The sequence below is a fragment of the Dipteris shenzhenensis genome, chromosome 17, assembly GCF_047967505.1.
Source record: "Dipteris shenzhenensis isolate YYH24624 ecotype China chromosome 17, Dip_SZ_1.0, whole genome shotgun sequence".
Lineage (NCBI taxonomy): Eukaryota > Viridiplantae > Streptophyta > Polypodiopsida > Gleicheniales > Dipteridaceae > Dipteris > Dipteris shenzhenensis.
In genome coordinates this window covers 54,120,999-54,140,079 of record NC_141612.1, presented here as the reverse complement: position 1 = coordinate 54,140,079, position 19,081 = coordinate 54,120,999, and the positions used below count along the sequence as shown (strand labels likewise).

General features: G+C 44.6%; 1 protein-coding gene across 2 annotated transcripts in view; it reads right to left on the bottom strand.

Annotated features, from left to right (window-relative positions):
- The window catches only part of DPL1 (dihydrosphingosine phosphate lyase), a 73,108-nt gene that overhangs the window by 33,312 nt on the left and 20,715 nt on the right, over window positions 1-19,081 (bottom strand). For both annotated transcript variants that reach the window (XM_087388820.1, XM_087388819.1), the window contains exon 5: window positions 8,314-8,465. In XM_087388820.1, coding sequence (XP_087244946.1) covers window positions 8,314-8,465 — 152 coding nt within the window. The remainder of the gene's footprint in view (window positions 1-8,313; window positions 8,466-19,081) is intronic.

The window sequence follows — 19,081 nt, the reverse complement described above, 5'->3', positions numbered from 1 at the left end:
CATGAAGGTGGCCTGGTGGCAGCCGTACGGCAGGCCCAAGGCAGGCACAAATGACTCCCTAGATCTGTCCGCAGCAGTCGCGGACTGCAGGCGGCCTAGTACGGGCTCCATACACCCCCACACCTGCTCCGTACACCCCCCACTCATGTGCTGGACTGAGCAGCCATCACAGTGATCCCCCTCTACCTCACCTGGGCGGGCAAACCCACAAGCAAGGCCCTCAACTCTCCCTTACATGGGCAGGCAGACCCACAACCAAGGCCCTCGGTCAGTCATACAGGAGATGTCACCTCTAACACCCCCTCTCAACTGCTGGATCATGGATCATCCTGAAGGAGTTGGAATGGTCTCCAAGCGGTTGCTGTGCCTAGGGCTTGGTGCCTTGTTGCCCTCCATCTTGCAGTACGTAAGCTGGATCACATCAGCAAGCACCTTCTCCCGGACATAATAGTACTGGATCTCAATGTGCTTGGTTCGAGCGTGGTGAAGGGTCACGTAGATAAAAGAGAGCACGTACAAGGTACAAGGGTCGATGAGAAACGCCGTCACGTGAGTCTAGGATAATAGAAAAGAAAGAGTACAAAGTACTTGTACCTAGACCTAGGACTAAGTGTCCTAGGTGTCACATGTCCTATGTGGCCTAAAAGGCACTAAGACCTCAAGTGCCTATATTTATGCCTACAAGGCACATACCATGGCCTATAGGGCATCACTAGAACTACCAGGAGATGGCCTACAAACCCCCCTCCATGGGATGGGCTGAAGTACTCTAGAAACGTCTCAGAATACCTGGTATTTTCTCGTCATGGTGGCACATGTTCATCCAAAAGGATATAGCCACCTATGAATGTACAAGGGATGTTAGATCATGTAACAAAGGGAACCAAGTGTAAAGCCTGTCGAAAGACTTCGAACTTGGGATGAGGAAGTGCCTTTGTAAACATAAATGCTATGTTGTCCTCTATGGGAAGATAGGACAACTCTATGTCTCCTGCTGACAACCGCTCCCGAACATAATGATAATGAACTTCAATATGCTTGGTACGCGCATGAAACACTGGGTTACGCGCAATGGCCAAAGCACTCTGGCTGTCAGTGTAGACAATAGTGGAGGATGTCTGGCAAATACCAAGATCTGTAAGTAACTATCGAAACCAAACACACTCTACTATTGCAGTGAAAGCTGCCTTGTACTCAGCCTCACAGCTAGATGTGGCAACTGTTGGTTGCTTCTTGCTGAGCCAACTCTTGGACAAGGGATTGATCCAACCAAGTACTTCTCTCTTCTGCTCTCCTGTCTTACTAGTCCAAAAGAAGGATAAAACCTTCAGGATGTACATAGACTATAGAGCCTTAAACAAACAGACGGTTAAGAACCGTTTCCCGATTCCTCATAGAGACGATATCTTTGATCGTTTAGGAGGATTTGAAATTTTCAGCCGCATAGATCTTAAGAGTGGCTACCATCAGGTACGAGTTGTACCTGAGGACATTCATAAAACAGCCTTCCGAACCACATTCGGGCTGTATGAATATATGGTAATGCCATTTGGCCTTACCAACGCCCCACCCACGTTCAATCGGCTGATGGAACGGTTGTTCAGGAACTATAAACAGTTCACTACCGTCTTCTTTGATGACATCCTCATTTTCAGCAAGAATGAGGAAAAGCATAAGGAGCATCTAAAGATTATATTTCAAATCTTAGCTGAAAATGCTCTTCACATCAATGAGAAGAAAAGTGAGTTCTTTCTTCCTGAGATTCACTATCTTGGTCACATTATCTCACGAGAAGGTGTCTATATGGACCCAGCCAAGATACAAACAATTGTAGAGTGGCCTAACCTGAAGAATGCCCATAAGGTAAGGTCTTTTCTAGGCCTATGCTCATATTGCCGAAGGTTTATTTGGCATTTTGCTGAACTTGCAGCCCCTCTACATGATCTTACTAAGAAAAATCTGAAGTTCAGATCGACCCAAAAAGAAAAGGACTCTTTTAATGCTCTAAAGCATGCTCTAACTACAGCTCTTGTACTTATCATTCCTAACTTAAGGAAACCATTCCTAGTAGCAGTTGATGCCAGTGGCAATTGCCTTGGGGCTTCTCTTACCCAGGATGGTCATGCTATGGCCTTTGAAAGCCGACGGCTAAGAGATGCTGAACTTCAATATGATATTTATGAAAAAGAACTCTTAGCTGTAATTCATGCTCTCAAACTTTGGAAACATTATCTTTTAGAGATAGATTTTCTTGTAAAAACTAATCATGAAAGTCTTAAATATTTTTTAACTCAACCTCTGATCAGAGAGAGACATATGAATTTCTGCAATCATTTCATTTTCAGATACAATATACTCCTGGAAAAGAGAATGTAGTGGCTGATGCCCTTTCTCGTAGACCACGGCTTCACCATATTTCAGTTCCCTATCATGATGAGCTAACAGCCCTCAAAGAATTCTACGAGGGAGATGCTGATTTTACTCAGCCATGGGCACATCTGAAAGATGGAGGCACCCATCATGCCTACCACATCAGGGATGGCTATTTATTCATGGAGAACAAACTATGTATCACAAAGCAGCTTAGATCTAAAGTGATGGAGGCAAGCCATAACCCACCCTATGCTGGTCATAGGGGTATTGTGGCCACTTTTTCAGCCATGGATAAATTTTTCTACTGGCCTGACATGAAAAAGAACACTGCTGCCTACATTTCAGCTTGGCATGTCAAAAAGCTAAGTATGAGAGAGGAAAACCCAAGGGTTTACTTCAGACCCTACTCATTCCTGAGAGACCATGGGAACACATCACCATGGACTTCATTACAAGAATTCCCAAGACCAATCAAAATCATGACATGATTTGGGTGATAGTAGATCGATTCAGCAAGCAAGCCCACTTCATTCCTTGCACAAAGAATCTCAAGGCACCTAAAGCTGCCCATTTATTTATTAGACACAACTTTAGGCACCACGGCATGCCCAAGTCTATAGTATCAGATAGAGACTCAAAGTTCACTAGTAACTTCTGGCAGGCTTTGTTTGAGAACATTGGAACTCTTCTAAGTTTCTCCTCAGCTTTTCATCCTCAAACGGATGGCCAAACTGAAGTTACGAATAGTACACTCTTGGATTTGCTGAAATTTTATCTGCATGACCAGACCTTTTGGGAGAAATTCCTTCCTCTTGTGGAGTTTGCCTATAACAACACAATTCATTCCTCACTTGAAAAGCTCCTTTCGAAATTGTATATGGTAGATCTTTACCAACTCCACTCATGCAAACAAAAGAGAAAATCTTTGCCGCTGATCAATTCGTGGAGGATTTTAACTCTGCTTATGCCACGGTTTGAGCAGCCATTCAAAAGGCACAGGAGAAACAAAGAGCAGCTGCAAATAAAAGACAGAGGGCGTTTGCAATGAAAGAAGGCCAATGGGTCTTATTGAAATTTGAGAAAGCCCGGTTAAAAACCAAAGTGGGCAAAAAGCGCATCTACTTTAAGCTATCCTTTCGATATTATGGTCCTTTTCAGGTGTTGCAGGTAATAAATGATGTCTCAGTCCGATTGAGACTTCCAGAGCATTGAAAGATTCACGATGTCTTCCACGTAAGCTTGGTGAAACCCTTCATTGGGAAACCACCTCAAGAGCCCACACTGGACGATGCACCTGAAGTAGAGGACACTGAGATATTGTTGATCCCGGAGCAAATTATTCTGCATAACTTCACTACGGGACGTCGAGGCGCGACTCGCAAGATGTACCTTTTGAAGTTCAGAGGGCTCCCATCCACCAATGCCCAATGGGTGGACAGAGCTACATTTCAGGAGTGTCCTGAAATCCTGGATGCTTATGAGGAAGCATTTCAGTTGAGGACAACCGAATGAAAGACGGAGGGAATGTCATCCTGCTTCAACAACATGTATCCACTTGCTTGGTAATATTTCTTTTTGTTTTTGAATAGTATGCTTATTAAGAAATGAAATGTTTTCCTACTGTCCCTATGGGCATTAGTGATCCACAAGAGTGATGGCTTCTCTTTGAGAGGGACATCTAGAAACCACACCCCACCTGAGTACCCAAACATGGGACCAATCAAATGCACAAATTACATACCGACCTAGGAACCATTCAAGAGAATGTTCCCTGAGCTTTGCGTGTGGGCCTGGCAGCATGTCAAGAGTAATGGAGATACAAGATAAGACGACAAACAAATGAGCTCAGTATGGCTCAATTATGACCTTAGAGTACGTCAGTAGATAGTCCAAGCTGTTAGGAACCTGTGGGTGCGATCAGAATTGAATTCTGACAACTTTGAAATTTTAGGGTTTTGGGAGTGACACGTGTCAGACTGCCACATGGAATCTGAGCTGGCAGGTCAGTCCACCTGTCCCACACATGTGGCAGCATGCATGGCAAGTGGCAAGGCATGCAAGCCAAGTGTCTGGCCCCAAATCTGGTAGATTTGGGGCACGTTGTGGGCTGTCCTCTTCGGGACTACAGCCCACCAAAAATCTGGGACAAGTGTCCACCTTCCACTCTGGGCCTGGGGGGTGGGGGCTGAGCCTATAAAAGAAGGCCTCTCCCCTTCATTCCCTACATGAAAATTCGTCACTTTTCTTCTCCCTCCTTTTGGTTAATGCAGCAGAACCTCTCCAGCTCCTTGGGTGCAGCCAGCTTCTCCCCAGGCCATTCTCTCACCTCAGCAGCACTTTCTCTTTCCACAATAGCACACTCTCTCTCTACAATTCCAGCCCCTCCTCTCTAGAAATCTGCCCCCTCTCAGCTCCTCTGGAACAGCAGCAGCTTCCTCTCTCCTTCTCCTAGCCTGGAGCAGCCACAGCCCCTTTCTCTCTCCTGCTGCAGTCTTTCTCTCTCTACTACAAAATTTCTCTCTCTACTATTCCAACCCCTTCCCCTTGCAGAAATCTGCCTTTCTCTGCACCTCTAGAAAAGCAACAGCTCCTCTCTTACATCCCCTCCCTTGGGGTCAGCATTGGCACTCTCTCTCTACAGCTATCACTCCATAAAGGCTTTCACTCTCTAGTCTACAGGCTGTTTTTCTAAGCTGTTCTCATTCCAGTCCCATTTCCACACTCTCCTCACCCAACGGAGCTTCAGAGGCATCAAGGACTTCATCTACAAAAGGTTCAAGTCATGAAGGGAATCTGTATTGTCAAGTTTATCTCATTTACAGCACTATTTCATGTTGTTTCTACTATCTTTCTAGAACTAGTGCTTGCCTCTAATGTTGAATGTAAGCGGTGATTGTTGCAGGCTTCTTCCTTGTGGATTGGGCAAGCCAAGAGTTGAAACCTGAGCTTGGAGTCCTCCTTTATGTTGTCTACCTTGTACATATGCTCTTGAGTCTTGTATCTAGGTCCTAGGCTTTCACTGTGTTCATCAGTTTGGAAGGTGCATTGCACCTTGGTCTTGTATCTCCATTTTCAAGAATAAAGTGAGCCTAGATAAGGGGGGGGGCCGTCTTGGCCCCTGAATCATATTGCAATTTCCAATGATGTCACTTTGTGTTTAAGCTGTATAAGTCTTAATTTCAGCTTAATTGCAATCTCTTAAGTTCAAGTATATGTGTTTGGCAACTCGCAATCATTTCATTCAAACGCCTCTCCAAAATCCGTTGTCTGAATTGATAGAAAGCACCGAGTAGTTTACATATAGAGGGAGACAGGTCCAAGCGTACTAGAGCAAGTTCGATAGCCTTTCTGCAGGTCTGTGTGTGCTGGAGGGTGTGGTCTTGGAGCAAGTTCGATGGCCCCAGAAGGGCCCTTTGATGTAGCAGCGTAGTGATGATCATTTGGAAGCTGTTGGAGGGGATCAAGCTCAAGAGGGAGCCAACAATGTGTGAGGTCTGTGGTGGCATAAAGCAAGCGCTAGCGGCTATCGATATGTGTGATCTACTGTGGTCTACAAGCTATGGCCCTACGTCGGACAAGTGCCACACTCACTCCCATCATTCATGCATTAGATCTAGTGAACATGGAAGGAAGGTCCCCTAGTCTAATCTACGCCTCAACCCACTGGTAGGTTTGTTGCGTCTCTCGGTTTGGTCCTCAGATCCGCCGTCTCCCTGAGGCCTGTTGGGCCAAGCTGTCTGACTGAAACAACTGAATGATCATGTCTGAGTGGAGTCCGACTGCACACCCTAATCTCATCCATGTGCCTTGAATAAACGCTTCATGTGTTGGAGAGCCTCATGAATGAAAGTCGACAGGCATCTCTGATCTAGATAGGACAAGAAACTACATAGGGGTCTGAAACCATCCCTAAAGAGACAGTGATAGCAACCTTGGATCTCCTAATATACAAGGTATCTGAAACCAAAATGCTCCTCTGACTCGATCTCATGTCGTGATCATGTTCTCTAGATATGCCCTCAGCTCATCCATTCTCAATGCAAAGTCAGTGTGATGAGACGCGGAACTCCCTTATCGATATCCTCAAGTAGTGGGGGAGATGGATCCGTGTATAGCATGGTGGGTCAATGAAGCCCTCCACTTAAATCCACAAGTAGTGATCTCTGTAGAAGCTAAGCTTCACAGGAAGCTCGCTAGGTGCCAACCAGAACCTAAATGTGTGTAGTTGTAAGAGATCCTCTCAAATACCTCGTTCACCTCATGGCATGTAAGTGGGATGAAAAGAGCCTCAATGTTGTACTGGAAGGGGGGTAGTCTGTATATGCTTTCAAACCATCTACATGTACATGCATACTAACACCTCTGGTCGGCCTCAACTGCTAAAGCCATGGATAAAGATAGGGCAAGCAATGGTAGATTGCGTCGGCCTGTAGTACACAAGCCATAATCCTTGATGCTATAGATATACATGAAAACCTGGATGTTGCGTCAAGCTATAATGGGGAAGCTCCGCATTAAGCCAAGACTATGCGGGTCTGAAGGCTTACTAGGGCGGACCAAGGAGTCAAAGAGAAACTACTTGGTCCGAGGTTCCTGGAAATAGGAGTGAAAGCATTGCCGCTCAAGTCTAGCAAGTGCCACATATCCCCTGCTCAGTCAGACCTGCATCACTGGTCGCATCATGAAAATCGAGACGAAGAAAAGAACCCCCAAGTATGTGTAGGATACAAAAACCTCCACCAGTTACCCATCTAACATAATCCATATGCATAGCTGTCCAGGATGTGTTGGACCATGACCTTGGTTTTACCAAGGTTGACCTTCAAGTCAAGTGCCTCGCAGAAAGTATTAAGTGCACCTAATTGCCACTAAAGCCCCTCTATTGAGGATGAGAGTAAGACCACATCATCTGCATATAGCAGGATCTAGATCAGGGATTGGGCGAGAGAGTAGCCAGCCACCCCTAGGGTCTTGATGAAAGTCTCAAGCTCATCTAATATACACGCCAAATAAGGTCTGTGAGAGTGGACAAGCTTGTTTGACCCCAATAGTGCTCATAATCTCCTCTGTCCATATGCACCTATCCGAAGTCTGCCTGATACTCTCTCATATTGTGCCATGACTGCCTAGATGATCTCCAGATCATACCCCAACACCTACAGACGTCTGATAAGGCTATCCTTAAATGCACAATGAGGCATTTACAAATCAAAAAATTGCATGCAGGCAAAAGTTGCACATGCAACCCCTATTCAGGCATTGGCTACCTCTCCATATACTATATCTCCAGCTAATGTCCTGCAAAATATAGTTACATCCTTGAATGCACAGTGAGGCATTTACCAATCAAAAAATTGCATGCAGGCAAAAGATGTGCATGCAACCCCCCATTCAGGCATTGGCTACCTCTCCCTATACTAGATTTCCAGCTAATATCCTGGAGTGCGCAAAAGTAAAGGCATTAACAGAGGTATCTTTTTCCACAATTCAGCTTTGATCTGCTGCTATTGTTTGCTTACATTGGTCAAATTTCCTACTTCTGAATTTGATAACTACATAATCTCCTCGTTTCATGCATGTGTAACAATTTAACTAGGCATTGCTTGGTTTTAAAAAACAGAAGTGGAAGCAGTAAATTCAAGATGGCAGCAATGACAAGCACACAAAGCGCATAGTCTCACAGGTGATGTAGTATTAAAAATTTATGTTGCTAGAATAAAATTTTCTATAGAAATCTAGGCAAAGCAATTGATTATCAATGCATAACTTCATCTAATCTTTGTGTTCTCTGTGCATATTTATTTACACTTCATGCATCTACAAATCAGAAGCTGGGAGAATCAACAGTCTTCTTTAAACAATACACTATCCAACAATGTCACAATGGAAAAAAAGTTGCCAATGCAATGAATGCAAACAAGCCATACTCGTAGTACCTACACTGCACCAGAACTTCTCCCTTGCCATGTTGAATCCTTTGACTTCTCATGCTTCAGCTTATCAAGGACTTTACTTCCCAAACCTTTAGGGGGCAGCTCAGATTGCCAAAATTCCCGTTCAGAATTCCCACTGGATCTCATTTTACTTAGCACCTAAAAACATGTGAGGTACAACATCAATAAGGCATGAAAATGACTTTGCAACTCAAATAACTATTTCTGCTAGAAGATTATTGTTAGGTTCCCACACCTGACTATCCATCTCAAGGTCTCACTTGCAAGATATATTGACCAAAAAGAAAGAAACTGAGGGTGAATAGCGTTCTGCTCACCTTCCAATCAAAGAGCTACTCAAAGCTCACCCACGAGCTGGAGGTCAAGGTTCCAACTACACCTAATTCCATAAGGAAGTCAGAATATCTATACCCACTGTCCATGGAGGAAGGGCAGGCTCTTTCTTGCACCTATCCTCTGCCTAGTCCCCCAGGGGTGTAGAAATGACTTCCAATCAAGGGGAAAAGGGAGAGCATAGTTGCACGAAACGCCCGTTTCGTGGGCAGAAACGGAAACGCCGAAACGGAAACGGCGTTTCGTCAAGAAACGCCGTTTCGTCAAGAAACGCCGTTTCGTCAAGAAACGCCGTTTCGTATTTTCTGTTTTTTCACTAACCCTAAAAACGGGATTTCTTTCGCCGCCTTCGTCTTTCGCCGCCTCCCGCCTGTTCTACTCCTCTTGTGCATCCTTCCTCCTCTCTCCACCTTCTTCAAGCTCTCTCCATCCCATCCTTTGCTCTTGGACCTACCCTCACCTCCATCCTTCTCTGAGCTCTCTCCATCCTCTTCATCCTTTGGGACCATCCTGCAAGCTGCAGCCTGCAGCTTGGCAGCCTGCTCTCTTGACTCCATCCCTCCATCCTTCTTCTCTCCATCCTCCTTTACTTCTACCTCTCCATCCTCTCCATCCTCCTTTACTTCTACCTCTCCATCCTCTCCATCCTCTTTTACCTCTATCTCGATTCTTTCCATCCTCCTTCTACGGTCTACCTCCCATCCTTTCTCACGAGTCACTTGTGACCTCTCCATCCTCCTTCTCACCTCTCCATCCTCCTCAATGCCGAGAGATGCTTATTGGGTCCATGTCTCCCTCCTGAATAGTTATAAAGGAGGCAGTGGCTCCAAGAAGTGGAGATGCAACTATTGCGGCATAAGCAAGACGGGGTCTGTCACACGGGTGAAAGACCATCTAGCAGGTGTTCCCAGCAAGGATGTAGGACCTTGTGAGTTCCTGCCTACTGCAGTGAAAGGTGGCCTAACAAAATGGAAGCGTGCGCGTACGGCAGCCTTGGCTGCAAAAAGTGGAGGACAAGGGTTGCAAGATGAAGAAGAGGCTGCTGACACTGAGCCATTGGATGATGCCAGCACATTGGGTTCTACAAAGAGAAGTAGAGGGGCATCAACTACATCGAGCGCGGGTCCTAGTGCCACAAGAACACCCTTGCCACATGGATCAATTAGTGTGGATGCTAGTGCGGGGAAAAGAGGATCACTGCAAAGGTCTAGCATTCAAGCACGCTTGCAAAAGCAAGCAGTGAAGGAGGCCACTAGTGAGCTTACAAAGCTCTTCATACAATGTGCAATACCCTTTCATGTGGCGAAGACTACACGATGGAGGAAGGCCATGAGAGCCGTAAGCCGCATTGGGTATGAATGGGAAGGGCCTACATATGAGGCCTTGCGGACAAGAGAGCTAAGAAGAGAGAGGGAATGTGTGGAAGACCAAATGAAGCCCTTGAAAGAGACTTGGAAAAAATATGGATGCACACTCTTATGCAATGGATGGTCAGATGCACGCAAGAGGAATGTGTACAATATTTTAGTGTCTTCTTGCAAGGGAACCATGTTCTTGAGAGCCATAGACGCTTCCACTACAGGTACAGTGATTACAGGGCTGTATATTTGGGAGCATTTACGGGCAGCCATTATGGAGATAGGTGTTGAGTATGTGGTGCAGGTGGTGACAGATAATGGCAGCAATTGTGTGTCAATGGGTGCCATGTTAGAAGATGAGTTCCCTAAGATTGTGTGGACACCCTGTGCCTCACATTGCCTTGATCTTTTGATCGAGGACCTAGGGAAGATACCTTGGATTGATGCCATCTTCTCCACAGCCCGCAGTATCGTGAAGTTTGTCACGAAGAGACCCAAAGTCCTCAGCATCTATTGGGCTTAGTGACCTTGAGCTATTGAAACCTCCAACCACAAGGTTTGCTTACATGTTCATAGTGGTGGAGAGGCTTGTGCGAGTGCGCCAGGGCTTGTTGCGCACGGTTGTGTCTCGAGAGTGGGGAGATTGGGATGATAGAGGCCAAGCAAAGTCTATCAAATTTTTTCGCATGATCATGGATGAGTCTTGGTGGAATCAGGCGGAGGCATTAATCAAATCGATTAATCCTATCTACACGGTGCTTCGCATCACAGACATGGAGGGAAGCACATTAGGGCTCTTGTACGAGTTTATGGACAAGATTGGAGAGGCCCTCAACAGAAACACTTCCCTATCGCCTGATAAGTAAGACTTTTTACTTTTGTAATATGTATAATTATTGCAGTTACTAAATGGCAATTTGTTATCATGAAGCCTGGAATTTTCAGATATATATTATGTATGTACTATTATCTATAGTCTATGAATTTTGCATGCATAATGCATTCTAATTTCTTGTGGCATGATTTAGGGTTGAGTCCATCCGTGCTATATGGAATAAGCGGTGGAATTGGTTCCACCGCCCAATCCATGCGGTGGCACATGTATTGCATCCGTTCTGGCGCAGTCAAGAGCAATATGAGAATGACGAGTTGGAGGAGGGGATGCAACAGTATCTACAAAATTGGACGGGTGGTGACTTGGAGATGCAACGAAGACTGGAGGATGAACTTCTATTGTTCCGCAATCACAGCCTCTCCTTTGGTCGACCTACGGCTAGGCTCCGAGAGACACAGTTGCAACCTGTCTCCTGGTGGGAGAAATATGGCAACTGTACTCCTACTTTGGTAAGAGTCTAAGAGACAAGTTTCAACGCCACTAGTTGGAGCTTAGTCATTAAGTAATTTTAAGTTTTATCTACTACAAATATGTTTAAAGTTATCAAGTTCCTGATACTTATCTCGGCTTAATTGGCTTATGGCAGAAACGCCTTGCTATAAGTGTTCTCTCACAGGACTACAGTTCCGGTCCTTGTGAGAGGAACTGGAGCACTTGGGCCCTCTTTCACACAAAGAAGAGGAACAGATTGAGCACGGCTCAATTGGAGCGGTTGGTGTTTTGTCATTGCAACCTCCGTCTCCTTGAGTTCACCGCCGGCTGCCCCGAACCTCGCCAAGTGAATGTAGACAAGGTGGACGTGGAGAAGATGGAGGTCATACCAGATATCCCACGGGAGGAGCTGGACATATACACCATGTTGTATGAGGAGCTGTCAGCACCAGCACACCACACACGATCATACACTCAACCATCTGGAGATGGTGCTATTACTTCAGTTGCACCCGATGGTCCTGATCCTGATGTTGATGATTCTTCTTCAGACAGTGACACAGATGCCTCGAACTTATCTGAGGACGCAGAGGATGACGATGACAAGGAGTCCATGGATGATGCAGATGATCAGTAGTCCTGCTGCTTTTTTTTATATCATCCATGAGTGCTTTTATTTTGAGTCTTGCATGACTCATGAGTCATGAGTCATGAATCATGATCATGAAATTTGTGGACCATGAATCATGATCATCTATGGAGTCTGGACATTGAATACTTTCAAGTTTCAAGTTTCAAGTTTCAAGTTTCAACTTGTGTGCTAAGTTTAAACTTTTAAGTACTTCAAACTTCTAAATTTCAGATTCTTGTAATGCCAAACTTGTTAGTCATGACTCATGATACATGTTGATTTCAGATTATTGAAGCATCATTCAAGAATTTAGAATCATAGAGGCATGAATCATGAATGATGCATTGATGCTTGAAGGCTGAAGCCTGAAGCCTTCAAGTATAGATAATTGTAATTTGTATTATGTATGATTTGCACTCTATTGATAATTATATTATGTATAAAAAATAAATTTTTATACATAAATTGTATCATATTGCTGTTTCTTCCGTTTCCGTTTCGGCGGGGCCCGGAAACTCCGTTTCTTCCGTTTCCGTTTCGGCTGGTAACTATGAGGGAGAGAAAGTGGGGATACACATTCTGAGAGCTGAAAAGAGAAGGAAGAGCAAGGTTCACAGGTGTAGAAGCCGAAAACAGGAGAGAGAGGCTAAAATATCTGCAACAGGATCCCCAGAGGTGCAGAACAACCCGTACAGCTTCAGAATGGGTCGTTCAATCAAGAAAACATGATGTACCAACTGGAAATCAGGTCTTGGACTGCGTGCCAGCAGTTTTAGTGCAGGAGAGCTGCCTTGAGATGCATGCCAGCAGCAAAAACGGGCTGAAATGCAGCAAAAGCAGGTCAAATTGCAGCAGATATGCTGCCTAGGGATGCGTGCCAGCCCTGGGTGGCTGTTCCAGCTTTGAAATCTGAGCAGAAACCAGCAAAAACAGCTTCCAATCACCTTGGGAAGTGGGCAGCAGCAAAAACCAAGGTCCTTGCACCTTGAGAAAGATGAAAATCAGCCGTACAACAATGAAGTTATGTTGAATAACGTGGGGGAGGGTGAAGGGGGGGAAGAAGCTTGTATGGGGAATTGCCACATGACCCCTCATTAATGCTCTAACCCTCCAAACTAATGAAACAGTTGGTTTGCCCCCACATTCAAGTCCTAACCCCTCCTCACCAATGAAACATTGGCTTTCCTTGGGCCCAACATTTAGACCCCTCAACCCCTAGCATTTGGGCCTAGTAGGTGCATTGAAAATTAGACTAGGGACTTCTAGGAATTGGATGCTTCCTCTAGGCTAGTCCCCTCGCCAAAAGTAACCACGGAAGTAGCCACGGGGTTAGCTACACATGAAATTCACGTCCCCATGACATACCCCCTCTTAAGACAGCAAACAAACTCGTTTGCTGCTACAAAATACAGTAAATAAACAACAATGAAGCATAAACAGCCCATACCAGATAATACATTATATGTGATATACAACCAGCAATGCTGATATGGTTTAGGAGAGCGCGCGATTCCATCCATACATCAATGCATCACCTGTGTGGAGTGACTAGTACACTCATCATAGAGGTTCCATGGCAGAAATACTATCAACAACCAGTACCTCAGGTGAGACCTACAGTGTCACCAAGCAACCTCTAGATATCATGTGAGTTGTCTGTATCATGAGGTAGCGCAGGTGCTACCCCCCATCTAGAGCATCAGGCAATGCTCCAGACCTCTACTCTGCTAAGCCTAAATAAGCATGTACAGCAGTGGGCTCGAGGGCAATGCTTTGCCAGGGTTTATCCAGAATAGGCAATGGCTGTAGTAATCCAGCTGGCTTTTGCCTATCATACTTTACCTTCTGACAAGTGATGCATGTCTTGACATAAGCCTCTACATCCTTCCACAAAGTCGGCTTATAGCTCCACACCTTTGATTGTGGCTTCAATGCCTCGATGTCTTGCATATGGATGGGCATGACTCTCCATCCAAACCTTTGGCCTCAATTGCTTTGTGACACATGCATCATCAGAAATCCATCCTTAAGTATATAGTGCTCATGTCGATTGCCCTCAACCAGTTGATCATAAATCCTTGCAAAATCATCATCATTGGCATACTGATCCTTCAAGGCGTCAAGTTCATTGTGGTATGCAATGGTGACAATTGAAACTTGCGGTTTCTTTGACATTGCATCAGGACTTGGCTTCCTAGAAAGTGCATATTCTTCTTGCCAGGCACATGCACAATCTGAAAATGAAACATCGAAAGGAAGTTTGCCCACCGCATGTGCTTTTTTTACAGCTTTCTTTGAGTAAGAAAGTACCTCAAGGATTGGTGATCCGTCTGGACATAAAAATCAGCACCCAAGAGGTAATGCTTCCAAGTAGAAAGAGCATGCATGACAGCTGCCATCTCTTTCTCATATATCCCAAATTTCATCTCAGCATCGGTGAGCATTCTGCTCTCATATGCAGCCACTCTACCGTCCTGCCTAAGCACTCCTCCTATGCTGTTCCCACAGGCATCACACTGGACAGCAAAGGGCTTGCGTAAGTCTGGCAAGATTATGACAAGATCAGAGCATATCTTCTCCTTAAGCTCTTCGAAAGCTGCAATTTCCTTAGTACCCCATCTAAAAGACACTCCTTTCTTTTGTAGGGCATGCAGAGGCGATGCTATTTCAACAAAATAGCGGATAAACCGCCTGTAGTACGAGCATAAGCCAAGAAAGCTCCGTAATTCATGGATATTTTTCAATGGTGGCCAATTCCGTGTGGCTTCAACTCTGGCAAGATCCATCCTAACTTCTTCCTTAGATATTATGTGCCCCAAAAAGTGGATTTCGTGCATGAAAAATTCACTCTTCTTGGCATTAACCAGCAACTTATGCTTCTTGAGCTCTGCAAAAACAATGGCCGAGTGCTCTTTGTGCTCAACCTCGTTCTTAGAGAACACTATGATGTCATCAAAGAATATCACGACAAAAGCTCTGTGCTCTCTGAAGATTCCATCCATCATCCGATTGAAGGTGGCAGGTGCATTTGTCAATCCAAAATAGCATCACAAGAAATTCATACAATATACCTAGATGAATCCAGGAATATTCCCAAACTCATCCTCTAAAAACACAACATAGTGCAGTTTCAATCTCATGATAGTCACTCACAAGGTTGAAAACCATAAACTCCATCATGCATAGCAGGGACTAGCTACTATGACATCCCCACTGACGTCATCAGTGCCCAACAGTAGGTGCAGACCATAGTATAAAAATATGCTCTCACACATACAAATCCACACACCCACACATACTTGAGCATCCATTTATACAAAGTCTTCGTACTGAGTTTCTGTCGGCACTCCGGAGGTGAAGGGCAGAGTCAGCCATGACGAAGGCTAGCACTAAAGGAGAAGGCTAATCAAAAGGTAGTCCAAAATCTCTTCATTCAAGCTACAACTGCTTGTGAAGTCTATAAACGTTTTCATTTTAGTCTCTCCCCAACGAGCATCTAAATCTAAATCTAGCTGATAGGGCAATGCACCATTTAAGATAGAAAGAATTATCACAATACCAGCAGGCCGCAACTTGGACGAAAACTTCACAAGGTCAAATTTGCATGTCCGCTAATACAGCAGAAGCATATACCTAGATGAATCCAGGAACATTCCCAAACTCATCCTCTAAAAACACAAGATAGGGCAGTTTCAATCTCATGATAGTCATTCACAAGGTTGAAAACCATAAACTCCATCATGCATAGCAGGGACTAGCTACTATGACATCCCCACTGACGTCATCAACGCCCAACAGTGGGTGTAGACCATATTATAAAAATATGCTCTCACACATACAAATCCACACACCCACACATACTTGAGCATCCATTTATACAAAGTCTTTGTACTGAGTTTCTGTCAGCACTCCGGAGGTGAAGCCAAATGTGGTCCTAAAAGCTGTGTCTTGTGCACATCCTCAGGTCGTATCTTGATCTGATGGTAGCCACTCTTCAAATCTATCCGGCTGCACATTGCAAACCCCTCTAACCTATCCAAGATATCATCAATCCTGGGTATCGGGAATCTGTTCTTAATGGTTATCTTATTCAGAGCCCTATCATCTATGCACATCCTCCACAAGCCATCCTTCTGTTGCACAAGCAAGACCGGGGAACAATAGGGTGAGGAGCTGGGCTGAATTAACCCCTTCTCCAGGAGATCCTTTACTTGATGCATTATCTCCTCCTGCTGGGCTGCACTAACCCTTTAAGGTGGCTTGTTTGGCGCGCTGCTACTGGAATTACATCTATAGCATGGTCCTCAGGTCGTTCTGGGTAATTCTTGTGGTAGGAAGTCAAAAAAACATTCACGAAACTGAAAAAAAAAATCTGTCCTCTTTATCCAACTTAGAAAATTTAGAATTTTCCAAAAATTCTAAAGTGATCCACTGAAGGCTTTCTCCCATGCCAAGCCTCATAGGGAGTCATTGTCTTCAAAGCCTCTGTGGAAGCCTAATTCACAACATAATTGGCACACGAGTCCTTTGAGCCAAAATCTATGAGGCAACTTCTTACTAGTGAGCATGCATCTATCCATCTCCATGAGAGTGTGATTTTTCTGCTCAGCTTTGCCATTCTGGTGAGGTGTTAGCCTCATTGTAAGCTAATGTGTGATGCCTTTCTCCTTCAAAAATGCTTCAAATTCATGAGACATATACTCCCCCCCTCTGTCAGTGCGAAGTATCTGCACCTTGAGTCCAGTCTCATTTTCAACCATGGCCACAAAGTGTTTGAAATGCATAAACACATCTGATTTTTTCTTCAAGCCATAGACCCAAGTATAATTTGTGTAGTCATCTATAAATGTAACATAATACAGATAACCACCAAAAGCAGGTGTCCTTATGGGACCAAAGACATCACTGTGTATGAGCTGTAATTTGTGAATAGCTCGTACTACACCATCCTTTTTAAAAGGAAATCTATGCACCTTACCAAGGATGCATCCCTCACACGCATGAGGAGGAGGTGACTCCAAAGAAGGCAATGCATCAACCATAGTATGCTTCTGAAGTGTCATCAAACTACCATAGCTCATGTGCCCATATCCGGCATGCCATAACTCCGCATTCTGCATGACAGCAGTGGGAGTGCTTACAAGTGTAAGATCGTATCTTTTCTCATAAGTATCAAGCTGAAAAAGACTCCGATACAAAGTGCCAGACAACATCAAAGCATAATCATTCTCTTTGTCTCGAACTGCACACTTGGCATCATCAAAGATGACCTGAAATCCTCCTCGATTGAGAGAGGGCATTGAAAATAAATTCTTCTTTATACTTGGCACATAGAGAACATCAATAATTCTGAAATCTGTGCCATCCGTGGAGGTAAGTATGATGTCACCCACTCCACACACTGAATAAGAAGAATTGTTTGCACATGTCACCTTTCTTTTTAGCGGGTGGTGCATGCAGAGATGCAAAAAGACTCTTCCTTCAATTGATGTGCTTGGAAGCACCACTATTAAAATACCAAGTGTTTAGTGTCTCATTGACACTGAAAGAGCAGGCATCCTTTGAAGGATCATAGCTGCAAGTCAAGAAAGCACACAAGTCATCCTCAAGAGTAGCTGTAGTATCTAGATCAGCCACTGGAAAATCTGAAATGCAAGACAAAAAGGCATAATCCTCTTCCACAAAGTTGGTTGTAACATCCCCTCCTTCATGTGCATTAGGAGCTGATGCATCTGAGACAACCAAGCCCGAATCCTTTTTCTTCTCCTTAGCTATTCACTTCTTGCATTCACCAATGTAGTGACCCGGCTTTTTGCAGTTGTGACAAATGCCCTTCCTCTTTGGTTTCTCAGCATCACCTTTAACCTTATTAGAGGGCTGTCCAGAATCAGCTTTATGCTCATGTGTGGGCTGATTTCCATGTTGCTTTTGCTGCCCTTTCCCTTTGGGCCTGAACTTTGAAAGCATGGCATGCTCACCAGCCCGTGTGGCCATGTTCTTTCTTGTTTGCTCTTCCTGCAGCAAGAGTCCTACCAACTCGTGAAAAGAAAGAGGATTGCTACCCCCCCCTCAATGACAAATTCAGTGAGGTATGGAAACCAAGATAGGACTCGGGAAGAGAATTCAGAGTGGTGGTAATCATCTCTGAATCCAGAATAATCTCATCAGTATTCAGCAACTGTTCCCTCAAATCCTGAAGTTTGGTGAGGTAAGTATTCATGGAATCACCCTCATCCATGTGATTATGAGATAGCTCTCTCTTCAAGAATGAGACTCTCTGTTATGCTCTAGCCGAGATAGCATGACCTCGGAAAGATCGATGGGCATTTTCCCTTAGATGACCGACTTTTGTAATATTTCATGTGCGTAAATTAAATGGTCAAGGGAAGTAACTGCCAAGGTCCTAGGTTAGGGTGTACTGGCATCGACTAGGTGGTTTTGAGTGCTCAGGCCTAGGTGCACCTAAATGTGTAAGAATGCCAAGGGGCAAATGGTTTAATTGTGCCCCAAGAGAGGGGTAAATGGTGTACCAAGCTAAAGGTCTAAAATGATGACATGTGGCAGGGGAGAACCATCTAGGGAATTGTGGGCTTGTGGATAAGCATGAAGGAATGAAATTACATATCTTTGTGTATGCATGCGATCCATGAGAGAGGCTGGGAGGAAAAACGGATGCCATCGCCTGTGAGCTAGCCAGTGAATCAACGAAAACCAGAGAGATTAGAAACTGTACGTATCATTTGGTATCAGAGCGCTGGTTATCAGAAAAGGAGGGATGAAGATGGACGAACGTTGCACAAAAGCAAGCTACGTTAAATTCTAACAGCGAGGCTGTCGCTCGGCTTTTATTGTCTAACCTTGGAGAGCTATGACTATGAACGTTGCGCATAAGCAGGTCGAGATTTATTACATGCCTTTCAATTACGTGGGCTACATCAACGTCATAGTTACCAAACGCGCAGACGCTCTCAGTCTGGTTATGAGAATTTGGTGAAGGGGAGGAAGACTCGCTCACAAACATATCGATTATGTCATTGGAAATGGCAGTTACACTTGAGACCGCTGCAATTTCAATTCCAAAGCTAGGCATACGACCGGCGCTAAT